This window comes from Barbus barbus (genome assembly GCF_936440315.1).
Source record: "Barbus barbus genome assembly, chromosome: 20".
NCBI lineage: Eukaryota > Metazoa > Chordata > Actinopteri > Cypriniformes > Cyprinidae > Barbus > Barbus barbus.
The window spans coordinates 19,271,341-19,291,223 of NC_136748.1; the positions used below are offsets into that span (position 1 = coordinate 19,271,341).

Consider the following 19,883-nt stretch of genomic DNA (forward strand, 5'->3'; position numbering starts at 1 on the left):
TTGACTTGACTTGCACTCTCAATTCATCTTCTAACTAAAAAATAAAAAAGGCCTCTAACACTAGCTTTCTCTATTCTTTTTCTATTCTATGTACTTGTTTTCTTTATGTTATATGTAAGTGTATAATATATGTAAAATATAAATAACCTTGCTACGTGTACTGCTTTAGGCTAATCGAGACTTGTCATAGCACTTGCATATTATTGCTCTTTTGTTGGTTTTGCTTGCTTCTATTGTCATCATTTGTAAGTTGCTTTGGATAAAAGCGTCTGCTAAATGACTAAATATAATTGTAAATGTAGTTAACAATGTATTAACTATTGAGAAATACATTTCAAACAGTATTTATTAATCATTGATAACATTAGTTAATAAAAATGCAGCTGTTCATTAATTCATGTTCGCTCAGGTCGAATAAATAGTATTAACATATACGGTACTTTTGATTTGAATAAATTTAACACTAGCTAAGACTGATAAATGCTTTACAAGTATTTTTTTATTGTTAGTTCATATTAATTAATGTAATTAATGTTAACAAATGGAATCTTATTGTAAAGTATTGCCAAGAAATGTTTTTTGAGCACCAAATAATTTGACTGGAGTAATGGCTGTCGATGCTGACATCTAAGCAAAAGTGTGAACTCACATCAATAATCTGTGGAGTGTGTGTAGGTGACTGTGCATTAGTGGTGCTTTTGTTTCCAGCCTTCATGGCAGCATCTCTACGGGCCTGTTCCAATAGCAGCCTGGCCCTCTCCTTCAGCTCCTCTTGACGAGACAGGACCTTCTGCAATCCACACAAAGAAGTTTCATTCAATTTTGAGTGTAACAAAGTTATACTTTGTATAACCACTTTGCATTAGCATGATCTGTTTCACCTTCTCTTCACTGGTGTTAGACACTGGGGCGGGTATGACTTCCTGAAAAAACATGTGAAAAAAAACATAACATAAGAACAAATCTGTGGATGCTCTATCGCCCTATATGTTGTGCAAGTCAGATTAGCATCTCTTCCTCACGCTATCAAGCTTTGCGCTCTCATTATGGGCTCCAGCAGGCAGCTGATTGGCCGATTGGTATGACGGTGATTCTGACGGCTGAGAGAAGATAGAGTAACGTTTGCTCCTGATCACTGTTAACATCACGGACGAGAACGGGTATAAAACAACCAAACGAAGTGCCCAAAAAAATTAAGGTGGTGCCAAGTAACTGTCACCATGGTAACGCACCTCTCATGTCACAGCTGAGGCCTTGATGACATGTCAAAACAAAATCAGGACAAATCTAAGCTGGAAAGTTATTCAGTGGAAGGAATGACAGTGATACATGGTGAGAGTGTGATAAAAGTTGGTTGTGCTGCAATACCTGCAAGTGTGTGTGTATGCTGTATAGATGAGGAGAGGCTCTCATGCGGAACACGCTATAACCCGTGTCAGTATTAGAGCTGCAGGCGGGACGGCCCAAACATAATGACATGCCACTCCGAGTGACACGCGGCTGCTGTCTGTGCCGATCAGGCGCCTCACAAAATGGCAAAAATATCAAACATGTAAAAAGCTTCAAACAGTTTTATGTGCTTTGATTTTATATGGCAGCTTTCCCCATTTAAGCTGTAACTGCTTTTCTGTTCATGGCATTATTCATTTAACATGCATGTGTATCTACCCGAGTTTGTTACCTAAAATTGTGTGTCTGTGTATTTATGTTAGCTTGCTTGTGTTAGACCATTTGTCCTGTGTGCGGTTTGGTCATTTTGACTGCTCAACAGGGTTCTTGCACTTTTTGACCAATGAATTTCCATAATGTGTCCATGACTTTTCCAGTTGTTCGTGACGACTGTTTTAAATAATTTTTACATGATACACACAAAGTGTCATTTCTAATTAGTTAAACACTCTGGAACTTTTCTAAGTTCAGCCTGGAAATTTTTTAATTCCTTGATATTTCCAGGTTATCCAGAATCTTGGGACATAAAAAAATTTATGATTCCAATTCAACTCCTGAATTTAAATTGAAATAAAATTGAGGTAGCAAATAGGATGCAGAATTACAATTGCAGTTAAAGTGAAATAAAACTGAATTTGAAATTCAAAGAAATTCATATGACAAAGAAATTTGTATAATGGGATTTTTAACCAGAAAAAAATATGAAAAATGGTGAAAAAGGCTCAGAAGTTTTAAGGTTTATTGACCTTAGGGAGAAAGAAAGATGGATAGAATGAAAGAAAGAATACAGAATGGTAGACATAGAAAGAATGAAAGCGCAGTAGAAAAATAAAACAACAGATGGAATGATAGAATGACAGGACGACAAAACAACAGTACGACAGATAGATAGAGACAGACAGACAGACAAAGAGATAGATAATTTTGTATTCGTGTTGACATTTACCTGTGTGAGTTTAGCAGGTGTGTGTGTGTGGTTGGTCTGGGCACTGCTGTCTGAGGTGCTGTCAGATTCAGAGTGGCGCAAACTCGCTCTCTTCTTCTTGATAAGATCAGTGTCTCTGTTATACGTGAAGCCCAGTTTGTGGGTGTTCGTCAGAAAAGACCCGGTCTGCCACGTGGGCGACCTAGATTCAGTTTGTCTTTCACCAGGCTGTGGGGTCTTGTGCTGCTCCCTGGAGTCTCTGGTGTCAGCAGCGGTCAAACCACCCGACTGCCCTATCTCCTTTTCTCTCTCCAGCCTGTGAGACAGATCACCCATGTCCAGTGTATCGGCTTTGAGGAGTTTTTTCTGTTCTGCAGTGGGAGGTTGGCTGGTGGAGGTCTCCACGCTGGTTCTGGTGCTTTGGGCAGGTCGTGGGTGAGGTTCAGTGACTGTTGGAGCTACTGGAGAGTCTGCTGTAGTCGTCCGTAAAGATGGAACTACATCTTTTAGAACTTCCCCTGGGGAGGAGGATAGAGAACCAGATCCCCCAACTGTCATGACTGACTTCACTTCCTGCTCTTCTTTAACACCATGCCCACCATTGGTTGCTGCAGCACCCTGATTGGTGGGCTCCCGGTGAATGTCGTTAAGTTCGGCGTAGAATTTGTCTTGGTCAATAGAACTGTTTGTATCCGTTTCAAAGTCTCCAACTTTGTATGTGCTACGACTGCTGTTGGCTTCGATCTGCACAACATTGAGTTCCTCGCCGCTGAAATGTGCCCGGATCTGATACAGGTACGTCATCACCGTCAGCTTATCCGGGATCGCCAGGAGAACCATATCAGACGGCTCCAGAAGCCGAGAGATTCCCAGACTGGCGAAGCCATCATATGCCTGCATACACAAAAAACAGATGATGTTTAAAATAAAGCATAGAAAATAAAGGACAGTATCAAATAAAGCAGAGTACATAAAACAAGAACTGGTATACAAATAATTGATTGAAGGAAAAAAATTGACTGATTTCATTTCACTTGAGTCAATCCTTCGCAGAACCATTAAATTCAATTGTTAAATAGAACCATTGAATATAGGGTGCAAAATTGACTTTTTTTCTAAACTAAATTAGAATTAATCCGTCAACCAAATGCATAAAAATTCATCAAAACTAAAATAAGTCTGGGTCAGACAATAATTCTTCAAAAAAAAAAACAATTTGGGTCAGACAATTGTTCTATAAAATAAACAAACATAAACAAAAATAAATTTGCCAAATCATTCATCAAATTAAATGGATTATAATTCTACCAAATTAAAAGTAAATAAATAAAAAATCTGGGTTAGTCTATAAGGGCTTTATAAATAAATTAAAATAAATTAATACTGCTTTTTCCAAAAAAAAAAAAAAAAAAGTCTGAAACTCCTTTATAGATTTATCAAAAGCAATTTCTACTTGTATTTGGAGTATAGTGGGTGTTAATTAAGGTGGAAAGGGTGGGTTTTGTAGGGTGTCGGAAGAAAGGAAAGGGTGAAATAAATAGGTGGGATGGGTAATGTATTCGTTGAAAGCTAAGGAGGAAATGGTAGCATAAAAGTGAAAGGGACAAACAGGGTGGAGGGTGAAGGCTGAAAATGAATGATAGGGTGTAGGGTGAAAGGGTAAACAATAGGGTGTAGAGTGGGATAGAAGGCCAAGCTATAGGATGAAGGGAAAGGGGGAATGCCAGGGTAAAGGGTGAAAGGGAAGAAGAGGGTTTGTAGGGTGATGGGAGGGAGGCAGTTAGGGTGTAGGGTGCATGCAGGAATTAGATTTGGGATAAGACAAGCTGGGATCAGTAGGATGCGGCAGGCGGTGACAGCTAATGTCAAGGATGGTTCTCCATGATAAGAGAGCACGATACCAAGAAACACTAAACTAATCCTGCCTCAGTCTTATCGCATACATCTCCCACTCGCCCTCCTTCCATCTCTCTCACTTTCTCTCTCTCTCTCTTTCTCCCCCTTTCCGTCACTCTCTCTCTCAGCAGTGAGTATAATTGCACTGATTTGTCCGGTTGAAGAGAACAGGCAGATAATCAAACAGCCAAACTCAATCCCTGATCAGGAGATAGAGGGAGAGAGACAGAAACCGAAGGAAGAAGTGAAAGTAAACTGGCTGACATTATCGCCGTAATCCACCGAACGAATGAAAGAAAAGTTACTTTCTCTTTCTCGTAAGAATTTGAGAATACAACAGTATAAAAAAAAGCCTACAAATTAGCCTTCTGTCTCGCCCCCGATTCGCTTTATCAGAGCCGAGCTGATGGCTGAGAGAATTTCACCCTGTTGACGAGTGTTGACTATTGTCTCAACCTCTGTCGCTTACCCATCTACTGACTTTATCAGGTTTGTCCCCTTTATTGGCGTGAGTGAGAGAGAGAAAGCAAGAGAAAGGGAGGGGGAGGGATAATCAAAGGTAAGCCGATTCTCAATTTACAATTAATCACATCTTTCTTTCTCTCATGCCTTCTCTTTTTCCTGTTTGCTGGAGGCTAACAATAGCGATGGTGATGCAGACCTTTTCAGAGCGAGGGAAATATAAGGTACAGACAGCTGAATAGAAAAAAGGGGAACGAATAAGGGTGGGAAAACAAAAAAGTCTGCAGGTATGTGTTGTTTGGGTATTAACTCTAAAGAAAGAGTGTATAATTGGTGGAATGAACAAAACTAAAGTGTCTGATGGAGATTCTTACTATTTTCACACTGCAGCCGAATGTGGCACAAATCTAAAGTTTCTTTCACATGTGAAAAAAAAAGAAGCTTAGCTTAGTAAAAACAGTAAAACTATGAATTATTACAATTTAAAATAATGTGCTTTCTATTTTAATATATTTAAATTTAATTTTTAAATTTACATTTATTTTTGGCACTTTTGCCTTTATTAGGACAGGACAGTCACAGTCAAGGAGGAGGAGGTGGGTTAGGGGGACTGAGGAAGGTCCACAAGCCTGGACTCGAACTCATGAGACTACTGGTCCCAACAACAAAAAAAAAAAAAAAGGAATTTATTCCTGTATTGACAAAGATGATTTTTCAGCAGCCATTACTCCAGTGTCACATGATCCTTCAGAAATATTTCTCTGAAAACAGATTTGGTGCTGCAGAAACATTTCTTCTTACTATTAATGTTGAAAACATTTTTCAAAATATTTTTTGTGGCTCAGTACTTGGCCCCTTACTTTTCACGCTTTACATGTTACCCTTGGGAGATATCATTAGGAAACACGGTGTTAGCTTTCACTGTTATGCTGATGATACCCAGCTCTATATTTCTTCACGACCTGATGAAACTTACCAATTTGCAAAACTAACGGAATGTATAGTTGATATCAAAAACTGGATGACTAGCAATTTCTTACTGCTAAATTCTGAAAAAACAGAAGTGTTAATTGTTGGACCAAAAACTTTTGCATGTAATAACCTAGATCACTGTCTAATACTTGATGGCTGCTCTGTAAATTCATCGTCATCAGTTAGGAAACTAGGCGTACTTTTTGATAGCAATCCTTCCTTCGAAAAACATGTTTCTAGCATTTGTAAAACTGCATTTTTCCATTTTAAAAATATATCTAAATTACGACCTATGCTCTCAATATCAAATGCAGAAACATTAATTAATGCGTTCATGACCTCGAGGATAGATTATTGTAATGCTTTATTGGTTGGTTGCTCTGCACGTTTAATAAACAAACTCCAGCTGGTTCAAAATGCAGCAGCTAGAGTTCTTACTAGAACCAGGAAGTATGACCACATTAGCCCGGTTCTGTCAACACTGCACTGGCTCCCTATTAAACATCGTATACATTTTAAGATCTTGCTAATTACCTATAAAGACCTGAATGGTTTGGCACCTCAGTATTTGAGTGAGCTCTTATCGCATTATAGTCCTTCATGTCTGCGATCTCAAAACTCTGGCCATTTGATAAAACCTAGAATATCAAAATCAACTGCGGGCAGGAGATCGTTTTCCTATTTAGCGCCCAAACTCTGGAACAATCTACCTAACACTGTTCGGGAAGCAGACACACTCGGTCAGATTAAATCTAGATTAAAGACCCATCTCTTTAACCTGGTTTACAACATAATACACTATTGCATTTCTATAATTCAAATCCGTTAAAGGATTGTTAGGCTGCATTAATTAGGTCAACCGGAACCAGATGGTGGATCAGCACCTTTAGATGACCTCTACAGCCAGGACACCTAGATGAGCCCCAGAGACTGATCCCCAGTGAAGACCCTGTCTCCAAGACGGCCATCGGGACAAGACCACAGGAACCAGATGAGTCCTTTGCACAATCTGATTCTGCTTTAGCCTAGATTTAAACTGCTCATTTTGCCTGGCCAGAGGAGAATGACACTATTTCGACAAACTATTTCCCCGTCTAAATACTGTGAAGCTGATATAAAGCCACCCAGCTTTATATCAAACCGATGTAAAGCTGCTTTGACACAATTTGCATTGTTAAAAGCACTATACAAATAATATTGACTTGACTTGGAATGTGTGATACATTTTTTCTAGAATATTTTGATGAATGGAGTTTGTTTATTAAACGTGCAGAGCAACCACCCAATAAAGCATTACAATAATCTAGCCTCGAGGTCATGAACGCATGATTTAATGTTTAATTGAGAGCGTTGATGAATTTACAGAGCAGCCATCAAGTATTAGACAGTGATCTAGGTTATTACATGCAAAAGTTTTTGGTCCAATAATTAACACTTCTGTTTTTTCAGAATTTAGCAGTAAGAAATTGCTAGTCATCCAGTTTTTGATATCAACTATACATTCCGTTAGTTTTGCAAATTGGTAAGTTTCATCAGGTCGCGAACAAATATACAACTGGGTATCATCAGCATAACAGTGAAAGCTAACACCGTGTTTCCTAATGATATCTCCCATAGGTAAGATGTAAAGCGTGAAAAGTAAGGGGCCAAGTACTGAGCATGTCAAGAGAATAGTTCAAAAGAATAGCATTTATTTGAAACAAAGACATTATAAACATCTTTACTGTCAACTTTGATCAATTGAATGCATCTTTACTGAATAAAAGCATTAATTTATAAAAAAAAAAAAAAAAACATACCTACCCCAAACTTTTGATTGTTAGTCTATAAAACATATATAATTATAATAATAAAGTATAAGAAAAAATAAAATGAATAAAAATGATTAAAACATATACAATATATATAATTAAAGTGATTACATAATTATTATTTTATATTAAATTACATATATTATAACGAGTATATGTATCAATGTCTAATACAGAGAGCATCAAGCTGCCTGGGAGAGGGAAAAAAGCCATTTATTCAACTAACAGAAGTGTTCTGTTTGCTCTCTCTGAGTATAAATGATGCAGCAGCACTAATAACCCGTGTGAACTGTGCAATTGTGTGTTTAAGACTTTCCCTTCCTGCTCCGGTCTGTCAGCCCCTCCCCCGCGCTAAACAGACAATGAAAAGCATTTTGTTTTGTGAATGACATCGCTGAATGATTGACAGGTATCCATCGCTGTCAGTCACAAACACAGCCAGAGGGGCTTTTCCCTCCAGTCCGCACATTTATCGAGGAACACAGGAACACATACACACACGCGCACACGTGCGCACACAGATCAGATATCATGGGAAATTACTCCTAGTCTCTCTCTAGACACACACAGAGAAAATAATTCTTTTCACTGCCTGTATGACCAAACCGTCCTCTCCTCTCCCCTCTGCTATTGATTGCTCTTATCTGTCATATTTCAATGGAGATTATTGCAATCACGGCTGGGCCAGAGAGGGTCGCGCTGATTCTATCAAATGGAAATGAATGCAGTTTATATAAATGTGTGTGTTTGGGGCTGTATAGAGAGTGCTCTTAACCTCCTCAGCTTGGGATAGTCATTTATCGTAGAAAGAGAGCGAGAAGACGCACTCTTTGCTGTGTCGGAGAGAGAAAAACTGTGTATATGATAGTCCCAGAACGAGAGAGAGCAGGAAATGAACTCAGGAAGTGACTGCAGGTATTGAGTGTAGGGATAAAGTGCTGACAGATGAAAGGAATGGAGGGAAAGGAGAGAGCGAGGAGCACATTAAATACAACTAATAAAGTCTAAATGGAGTTAATCTGAGGGCTGAAATAAGAGTTAATCTGCAGCGCTCCAGAATACAGTGATCATTCAATGGAGCGAAATTACAGATGAATTAAGTTTTATACATCCACAAATCCAAATAGATTCCAAACAAATCCAGGAAGCAACTCTTCAGCAAATATACATTTGCTTTGTATCATGCGCTACTGTGCATTGTGTGTGCGTATTTTGAGAGAGAGGAAGAGAGATGCTTGGAGTAATCCTTGTTGGCACAGCCACCTGGCGGTTTATTTAAAAAGGCATTTGAGAACTGACAGCAATATCCACACCTTCCTCGCTCTCTCTCAAAGCTCATTCGTTGTGCACATCTCAATGAAAATTCCTGAATGGATGGAACAATGTATAATGTAAAACAATAACGAGAGAAAGCGGGAAAAAAGTAACAAAGAAAGCGAAAGAAAAAAGAGGAATGGGAGGGGTGCAAAGCAACAGATTATATCTTTTTTTTTTTTTTTTTTTTAAAGGTTCCATCCAGCTTGTGAAGATCAGCTGTAGGGTGATCTTCGCTATAGGGTGACGCGGAGGAGATGAATTGTTGAATAAAGTTCTTTGCACACAAAAAGTACTCTCGTAGCTTCGTAAAATTATGGTTGAACCACTGATGTCACGTGAATTATTTTAACGATCTCCTTGCTACGTTTCTGGACCTTGATCGTGTAAGGACCCTTGCTGTCTATGAATGGGTCCGAGAGCTTTTGGAATGTATCAAAAATATCTTAATTTGTGTTCCGAAGATGAACGAATGTCTTACGGGTTTGGAACAACATGAGGGTGAGTAATTAATGACAGAATTTTCATTTTAGGTTGAACTATCCCTTTAATTGCAGGTCTTCACAAGTATGTTTACAAGTTTGTGTGTGTGGGTGTTTTCTGTTTAAACCTCCTTGGTCCTGCATTTTCTTCTAAGTGTGTGATTAACATCCCTTTATTTCTCTTTCTTCCCTCTCTCAGTAGAGAAGCCTGTAAAGTTTATTTATAGCATGTTTATGAATATGATGCTATCTTACGACTCCCAGGTGACTTACTCCATCCACACAAACACACACACTCTTTCCATCAGTGTCGGCAGGGGAGCCACATTCTGAAAGTGGCAATTAGAGAACGCTGGGTGGGAGTGAATCAGAGTTATAACAAAATAAAATCACCTATGAGGAGGATTACTGATGCACAAACAAACAAAGAGTGGAAGAGGGTTTGTAGCATTTACCTTTTTGTTGTTTTCTTTAATATCTTGAGGATTGAGAGCCTTGTAGTCACTAGGAGGGAGGAAAGAACAGCGAGAGAGAGAGAGAGAGAGTTAGCTTTAAATATGCATCTCATGTAATGGCTGTAACATGCAATTTCACAGCTCTGCAATCAACACAACTAATAGAGTGTGTGTGAGTGCAAGCAAAATTAGACACACACATCCTTTTACTCAACCACTTAGCACATTAAACGTTTCATCTCTCAGTCTCCATCGCCCTACCCACTGTGTGCCTGGGGTCTTTCCTCTTCAGCAGGGGAAATAGTAGTGGGCTACTCTAAAAATGGACAATATCCTTCATTTTGCTTATATCATAAGCCTCAGAATTCACTACATGTCGTTCAAACCTTGATGTGGGCTGTGTACTGTCCCCTGAGAAACAATGTGCTTTAAAAGCCTTCTAAACACTTTCTTCACATGAAACAGCATTTATAAACACACTTAACTTCCGTAACAAGCCATATTTTTGGTAAAACCCCATATTAAGCTGGTACTACTGTACATTTTATTCAATGGACTTTGAAAATTGAAAAGTATAATACAATAATATTAATTAATATTTCTGCCTGCATCTTGGTTACAACTGAAAAATAATGGAATAATGATCACTTATCAATCATGCAAAATAAGACAATTTATGAAGCAAACAGCAAGTTGTCTCTTATCTTGTGTCAAAATGTTGTCTTAATACATGTTAAATCAAAGCAAATGTTTCGTAAAAAATATCAAAGATAATAAATCAGTCACTATATCTTCCTTAAATAGACGGCGACCAGATTCCTGGTACTTTAGCGTATGCTAAACCCAGAGGGTGGTTGGCCGTGGCGCTGTCAGCACTGTGATGAATCTGCTGTAAGTGTAGTAATTAAGGAGGATTTAAGTCATTCCTGATGAGACCAGACACAGAAATGTTCAGAAATAAGACAGAGGGATTAAAAACTCTCCATCAGAAACCATATTAGACCCCCCACTCAAAGTGAGATTCTCACAGAGGGGGGAGAGAGAGAGTTGAATTAAGTGAGTTATGTATACATAGAGTTTAGGGCTGTCGCTATTAATTATATAGAGGTTAATGAGTCATCTGATGATTATTTTGATCAAAGGCAACAGCTGAAAATGGCTTAATAAAATGAACAATCAATAATAAATAAACTGCAAATCTCCAGTGTCATAAGGCTAATTCAAAAATTACTAACTAACTTGTAATATTTTTTTTGGTCACTGCAATTGAACGATGTACATGAGCACAGTGATTTTTTGCTATGCTTCTGCATGTCAAAGTGAATTTTCCACATGGCAGGTAAAATTAGTTTTATATCAAAGGAAATTTACCCAAGATTAAAAAATATATTATTCATTTGACTGGCAGTGTATAAAATCATTTAAGTAAAATGGTTTCACCATGTCACCACGTGAAACATAAAAGACGATATAATTTTCATTTTTGGGTGAGCTCTCGGTAAGTTGTGTAGCGCCCCATGCGCTAAACATGGGTACTGCTGACTGAACCACCTCCAGAAGTCCTTCCTGTGTGTCGAGGCTTGTGTATAAGTGTTTTTCATGAATGTGCATGGCTTACATTAAGTTGGGTCTGAAGTGGTGTAACAGGGCACAGAATGCCAGTCCATTCCTCCAGGAAGTGGTGAAGTTGGTGATTTTGACACCTCTGTAGTTTTTCGTGACCTCACGGCACCAGGCCAAGAGGGACTGACTTGCATTCGGCCTCCCACCAAGAACAGGACTAGGAATTGGACTTGGCTATAGAGAAGGAGAAAGAGAGGGAAGGGTGTAGAAAAAAGAAATGAACATGTGATACTGACATTCAAATTATTTACAAAATTAATGACATGTCAGCTTTGACTTTGAAATGAACGGACATCTGGATCAACATCTTACGGTCTATTTATTTTATCAACATACTAATAGAAATGTTCTAAAATGTATTAAATATATTAAAATAATTAAACATAGCCTAATTAATATTCACAATCGAGAAAAAATAAATAAAAACATGCTCAAAACTGCATTTACTAGCTAGGTTAAAGAAAGAAACAACACAAACAAAAAAAGAATTTGAAAGAAAGAAACAAAAAGAAAGAAAAACTTATTTTCATTTTCATTATACACAATAGGAACATGTAGCATAATGCATGCAGAAAAGGGAAACAAATTAAAGAAACACAACTCATAATTATAAGGAAACATGAACTGTACACCAAATTTCTCATTTAGCCCAAGCCTTGACCATTTTTCAAATACACACTAATTTTCTCTATCCCACACACCCACATACAACCCTCTTACTGTCCCTCTTTTCTTCAAAAGGCCTTAAATTCCAATCAAGAACATCAGATCCAACCCATCTCTCTCCAATTAGCTTTGTAAACTCAGCTTTGTTAAAAGTCGCCTCTATTGAAACCCTCTTTCTAATTTGAACAAACACACACACACACACACAGAAAAATACACACAAAAGACTTACATGCTTGTTCTAATGAGAGCTTTGGTCTGTAAGGAGTGTATGACCATGGATAATGTAAACACATGATTAATAAAGACCAGCCTTTGAAGCTGTATCAGTCTGGATTAAGAGTCCAACTAAACGGAGGAACGAGAATTCTAATCCCGCAAATCCAGGAACACAAAGCAGCAGAACCCCTTCGCACCGGGAGTCTGGCCACTTTCGGACATAATCCCGTTAAAAACAGAGCCGGCGCGTTACGGATATGGTATCACTCAGAATTCATATTCTGCGGTGCATGCGCTCACACCCCCCCCCCTCACAATAACTTTTTAATAACAATAATCAAATAGCCTGAGACAAAACTTGCAGCTATCTGATGAATGCAGCCCTGATAGATTCCACATCTAAATACAAATCTAACATGTTATAAAAGAGTGCTCATCCTGCAGAAATACATTATCATAGGACAGGTATCTGTATGGATCTGTGTGTGCATAGGAAGAGAGACGCTGCTTTTCCCCTGATAAGAGTGCTATACATCAGCTGGCCAACATTTCACGCTTATACGGCAGCTTAACAACGCCTCCTTTTGGACAGAATCTTCTACTGCAGGAGGATTCAAGGACACGCAGACCTAAAAAAAAATGTTTGTGAGGGACCCAGAGCAGACTTATGTAAATCACAGACCAAAACTCAAAAACTAAAAAAAGAACAATGAAATTATAAAGGGAAGCGTGACATCCTAAATGTGTGGTTTGAGTAGATTGGCTAGACGCCAAAGCTGTAACTTCCTTTAAATTCTTTGAATGCTTGCCTCTTAGATTATCATAATTAAATGCTAAGATCCGAACGAATGCCACTGAGGGCAAGTGTGTTATTTGTGCGTTTATACGTCTGTCTGCAAAATTTGAAAGGTTAAGGTTGTCTTGAAAGAGCAGGAGGGAAAAGTCAAGTGAGGGGCCCTTGGGGCTCCGAGAGCTTTTCTGCTCTAGACAGACACATGCACACACAAACAGACTAATAACAATGCTCAAGATGCTGCCACAACAGTCAACACCCAACAATGAAGGACAATAGCTGTATAATGTTATGAAATGTGTTTTACAGTCACGAACATTCATATTTAAATGTAGAATCTCATTTTGTTTCATTCTTCTTTTGACCCTTTTCTGTTAAGTGACCTCAAACTAGAATTCAAGTGTCTTGCTTTAATCATTTAATTATAAAAAAGCCTGTTCCCCTTATTAAAGGGTCTCGTATTCAATCAGAGATCAACAACAGTGATTCACACAGAGCAGAAACTAAGTGTGATGAACTGAACGGACTACACAAGTATTCCCTGCATACGCTCACATGCTACATGGGGGTGGGGAAGAACACGTTACGCTCCACACGAATACAAACCCACAACCACTTTTCCATGTCACTTTTCCGGCATGCATGATAAGAGAGCTGTAAGTTCCTGAGGCAGTCTTTGCTCCTTTTAAGAGATGTTTGAAGTAGCTGTCTAATTTCAGCTCAATAATTACCTGGGATTACCGGCCAGGTGCTATTAAAGCAATTAGAAGACAACAGCCGTTTAGGAGCACTTGGCTCTTTAGGCTAACAGTACCCTGTGGCACCTTTGTGGCGGGAGGAAAACAGTAACACTGACACACCAAGACACGTTTTAACTCCCAGGAACCATGGCCGTTGTTGAATTCATCCTCCACCTCTGTGAGGTGGGTTGATTCTAAAGTGTCTACCTGTTTTACTGTAAATGACTGAAATGACCCATTAAAAAACACTGAAGTCTCACTGTTCAATTTGCTAAAATGCCACATGTGCTGAAGTATTCACTGAAAACTACTGAAATGTTCCTCTGTAAACTGTGATGTTCAAATATATGACTGCTGAACTGTTGTATTCAGATATACTGAACTGTTGCATTGCAAACGCAAACTGATAAAAATAAAAACAAATGACTCATTGTAAATGTATTAAACTGAAAACTGAATGTTTCAGTTATAAACGGTTGAAATGTTTCAAAAAACATTTTAAATATAAACTTCAAAACGGTTCTTTTAAACCCTGTTGTTCAAATATAAACTGCTTAATATATAAACTGAACTGTTCTTTTTAAAAATCAACAGCTGAACTGTACTATTGTAAACTGTTTCAAAAGTGCTGAATTGTTTGACTGTAAACTATACTGTTTGTATATTAATTACTGAATTAAACTAAATTGTTGTTTAAACAAACTGCTGAACTGTACAGTTGTAAATGGTTTTAAAAAACTGCTTGATTTTTTTAACTGACCACTTTTCAAATATAAACTACTGAATTGTTTAAATAAACATTGTAAAGTGCTTAATTATTTCGAATGTAAACTGATCTAATCTAAACTATACTGTTCAAATATAAACTGCTGAACTGTTTCACTGTAAAATACAGGGTTCAGGTGTAAACTACTGAACACTTCTGTCAATCACTGAGCTCTTCCACAACAAAACATCAGAACTTCTCTCTAATTACAAACTGATTAAAAAAAATTATCATTCCATTGGTTTTTTTAAAAAACATTAATGGTTAAATCCAATGGCATAAATAATAATAATAATAATAGTGAAATATTGTATCTTGTGCATTCACAAAATAACAGTGATTTCGGTGAGATGATGATGCAGTACTTCATTGTTCAAACTGAACAAAAAACAGTTATCTGGAAACCGCGTAAAAGTTCTTCTTCATTCACATGCTCGAGAGTGCAGGTTCTTACTAAACTTCATGTATCTACTGAAACAACACTGACAGGAATTTCTGGTGTCACATAGAGCGCGTGTACTTATCAAACGCTGCGCTGTCTTGCCCTGAGCAGCGGTCGCGGGGGGAGGGGGTGTGGGGATAGGAGGAGAAAAATAAACGATTGGCAGCGGCGTGTTTCTGTGCTGGAGGACAGGATTACAGTGCCGTTTCTTCCCACAAACAGAACATATTAAAATGAAGCTGCATTCATCACTATCCAACACACACACACAAAAAGGAAGGAAAAAACAAAACAGCAAAAAAAAAAGTGTCAACATCTGCCAAAAATAAGACAGAAACAGAAAAGATATTCATTATTCATGATGGCAGCAAATGTACACACACACCTGACACATGGTGGAGGACAGGGGCGAGGAGGGAGGAGAAGGTAAAAAGAGATGAGGAGGGGGAAAACTTAATCTGTGTTGAATGAGACGAGGAAAGATGAAGGGTGAGAGAGAAGATGGGAGAAAGAGTTTGGCAGAGGAACTAGGAGATGTCATGTGATCAGAATGGCAGTCTTATTGCTTAAAGCTGATGATCTGAGAGTGTGATCCAGCAAAAAAAAAAAACTTTTAAATCGACTGTCATTCATTGCACATTCCATTAATATGCTCTTAAAAATTATATTTTCATCACACTAAACATTTTAACCTAGAGACCTCTAGGGCCAAAATATATTCTGTGGAATTCAACAGAAATGCAAGGAGAAAAAAGTTCATTAAACTGATGCGATCACACACTCGCAAACAAAAAGGTACCAAAACAGCGGAAGCTTTGAATCACACACACATACTCTTTAAAAGTTGTAATCCACTTAAGATGCCTGTGGCAACATCTTTCTATGGTGTGTGTGTGTGCACATTCACAAGGTCAGCACTCTCATAACTCTCTTAAACACAGCATATTATGGTCTTAGAGAGTTAACCCACTGCATCAGTTCAGATTTGGGACTGTCGTTTGATTCGTCAAGTGGCGCTCCAATAATTATTTACTGTACCAATGTGTTTGTTTCCTGTAATAGCTTTTCAATTATTCAATTGAACCTTAAATCTAATAACTACATTGTCCCTAAATGTGCGTCTCTGTCTCTCGTCTCTCATCTCTTTACTTATGTTTCTGATTATCTTGGACATTCAATTGTGGATGATTCTTTGAATACCTTTGAACCAAATCAAAAGCTCAATTATAAAAATGAGAACTTGTATGGAACATGATGCCACAGAAACGCATGAAGTAATATCAAATTACAATTATAATTAAACAGAGTCATTTTAAAACTGCAAACACTGAAGCCCGCATGGAAATTCAATCACAAAGCAGCGGCCTCTCCAATATGCAACGTTTTGAAGTGGAAGAGATTGTGCTATCTGACAAAGATCAATAAATGGAAGGATTCAGGAAATTGTCAACATAATACAATCTTCCAGATCAGAAATGTATGAATTTAGCAAAAAAATTAAAACATTGTAACTTTAAAAGTATTCATATCTTTTGCTTCCTTAAAGACAAAGAAAGATGTTTTCACCTCTGCTCAAACGACCACACTTTCATATTAATTTCTCATTACAAACTTAAGTTTTCTTACAGAAACGAGCGAAGTTCATTTGCCTAAGCTTGAGGCTGAGGGGGAGTTTTTTGTGCCTTGTACAAAAACGCAAAATATGCGAGCATGACTAAATCACATTTCCGGGCCCTATTTCCCATGCTAAGCTACACGGCTTTAAAAATTTAAACACAACAGCACTCGCTAAAACATAAGGAAATTTGGGAGGATACGAGCGAGAGCAAATCTCCCGCACGCGCTCGTGTGCTATACATGTGTAATGTGGTGTAATCTAACGTTAGAGGCGGTGAAAACACTACCGAAGAGGCATAGCCCAAAACTCTGAACTGTGTAAATGAGCTTTATCTACTGATGCCTGCACACGCGCACACAAAAAAAACTGTATTGAAAAGCAAAAAAGGCGACTGGCACGCTGTTAGCTCTCTGATGGAGGGAGGCAGGCATTCACGAAACATACCGAAAGACTCAAATCATCAAAACATCATCAACATGCAAACATTTCTGGCAAAGCACACCGAATTTAACAACAACCTTCAAATTACCGCCACACAAAAACCCTAAAAAACATGTGATTTATTGAGGCGAATGTAGACATGAGAGATAAAGGCAAACAAACATACAAAATACTTTTTTTAGTGTTAAAGCGGCGTTGTTAGTTAAAGCAGGGATGAGAGGGTGTGTAGAGCAGGAAAAACAAAATCTATACAGCGTTAATCTGCTTTAGACAACACTCCTCTACAAACAAATTACAGGAGGCGAAGTTCAGCGATCTGCTCTGATAAAGCTGTCATTTATCAATGAATCCGCAATTCACACGGAAACTCATTAAGAGCAAAGCGGCAGTAATACTGCGAGAAGAAGAAGGAGGGAGAGAGGAATGAGGAGAGGAAGAGAGGGAAACATCAGGTGTGCTCCGCCGTCAGATCGTTGTCCGAGGCGGTACGGTCTCGTTGGCAGATGAGAGCCCTGATAAGCGAAAGCAATTAAAAAGAATATAATTACAAAGTCACCCCTATCTGAACGAGGGCTTGATCAAAACACGCCTACGTCAATACGTCGGCCGGAGTGTGAAGCGGGATCGATGGAGTCGGGAAGGAAGGCTTTTACTGTGGCATGTTTCACACCATCAAACGGCATCACGCATGAGAGATGAGATGAGACGCACACTTAAGATAATGAAAGACACAAAAACGCAACCAGCAACAGAACCATAAACTCTCTGACAAATGCCATGTTTTCTTCACATTATATGAATTGATTCACAACCACAGGTTGGGGGAACCAGGGGGATTTTGAAAAATCAATTAAAATAATAGTAATGAATGCCTTCACTTTTTTATAGGCTTGTTTATGAGGAAAAAAAAAATGGGTGTGTAATGTAGCCAAGACTATTTATGATTTACTCAAGCTTTTGTTGTTTCACACCTGTATAACCTTTTTTTTTTTTTTTTTCTGTAGAAAACTAAAGAAAATATTATGAAGTTTGTGTTGTTTTGTTCATGCAATGAATGTTTGGTTACCAAGATTCTTTTTGTGTTTTGTGAACCATAAATTCGTTAACAATCACTACCACTAACATTTGGGGTCTGTAAGCTGGATTGGATTGAGATCTGGTGACTGTGGAGGGCATTTGAGTAAAGTGAACTCATTGTCATGTTCAAGAAACCAGTCTGAGATGATTTGAGCTTTGTGACATGGTGCATTATCCTGCTGGAAGTAGCCATCAGAAGATGGGTACACCGTAGTCATAAAGGGATGGACATGGTCAGCAACAATACTCAGGTAGGCTGTGGCGTTTACATTTACATTTATTCATTTAGCTGACGCTTTTATCCAAAGCGACTTACAATTGCTATATATGTCAGAGGTCGCACGCCTCTGGAGCAACTAGGGGGTTAAGTGTCTTGCTCAGGGACACATTGGTGTCTCACAGTGGATTCGAACCTGGGTCTCTCACACCAAGAGTGTCTTATCCACTGCTCCATCACCATCCACCGCGCCAAACGATGCTCAATTGGTACTAAAGGGCCCAAAGTGTGCCAAGAAAATATCCCCCACACCATTACACCGCCACCAGCCTGAACTGTTGAGACAAGGCAGGATGGATCCATGCTTTCATGTTCTTTCAGCCAAATTCTGACCCTACCATCTGAATGTCGCAGCAGAAATCGAGACTCATCAGACCAGGCAACCTTTTTCCAATCTTCTATTGTCCAATTTTGGTGAGTCTGTGCGAATTGTAGCCTCTGTTTCCTGTTCTTAGCTGACAGGAGCGGCACCCGGTGTGGTCTTCTGCTGCTGTAGCCCATCTGCTTCAGGGTTCGACGTTCAGAGATGGTATTCTTCATACCTTGGTTGTAACGAGTGGTTATTTGAGTTACTGTTGCCTTTCTATCATCTCTTTCAGTCTGCCCATTCTCCTCTGACATCAAGGCATATTCGTCCACACAACTGCCGCTCACTGGATATTTTCTCTTTTTCTGACAATTCTCTGTAAACCCTAGAGATGGTTGTGCATGAAAATCCCAGTTGATCAGCAGTTTTTGAAATACTCAGACCAGCCCGTCTGGCACCAACAACCGTTCCACGTTCAAAGTCACTTAAATCCCCTTTCTTCCCCATTCTGATGCTCGGTTTGAACTTCAGCAAGTCGTCTTCATTACATCTACATGCCTAAATGTATTGAGTTGCTGCCATGTGATTGGCAGATTAGCAATCTGTGTTACCAAGCAATTGAACAGGTGTACCTAATAAAGTGGCCAGTGAGTGTATATACAGTATACTGTACATGCATGATACATATGTGTGTGTGTGTATATGTGTGTGTGTGTATATATATATATATATATATATATATATATATATATATATATATATATATATATATATATATATATATATATATATATATATATATATATATGTGTATATATATATATATATATATATATATATGTGTATATATATATATATATATATATATATATATGTGTATATATATATATATATGTGTATATATATATATATATATATATGTATATATATATATATATATATATATATATATATATGTATATATATATATATATATATATATATATATATATATATATATATATATATATATATATATATATACACACATACATATACATATACATATATATACATACACATACACATACACATACAGTGGTGTGAAAAAGTGTTGGCCCCCTTCCTTTTAGTTTCTTTGCATGTTTGTCACACTTTAATGTTTCAGA

General features: G+C 38.1%; 1 protein-coding gene across 2 annotated transcripts in view; it reads right to left on the bottom strand.

The window, feature by feature from the left end:
* The window catches only part of LOC306886592 (EH domain-binding protein 1-like), a 143,379-nt gene that overhangs the window by 57,170 nt on the left and 66,326 nt on the right, over positions 1–19,883 (bottom strand). For both annotated transcript variants that reach the window (XM_079443839.1, XM_079443838.1), the window contains exons 11-15: positions 11,385–11,563; positions 9,767–9,815; positions 2,396–3,268; positions 882–923; positions 650–790 (exon numbers count right to left, since the gene is read on the bottom strand). In XM_079443839.1, coding sequence (XP_079299965.1) covers positions 650–790; positions 882–923; positions 2,396–3,268; positions 9,767–9,815; positions 11,385–11,563 — 1,284 coding nt within the window. The remainder of the gene's footprint in view (positions 1–649; positions 791–881; positions 924–2,395; positions 3,269–9,766; positions 9,816–11,384; positions 11,564–19,883) is intronic.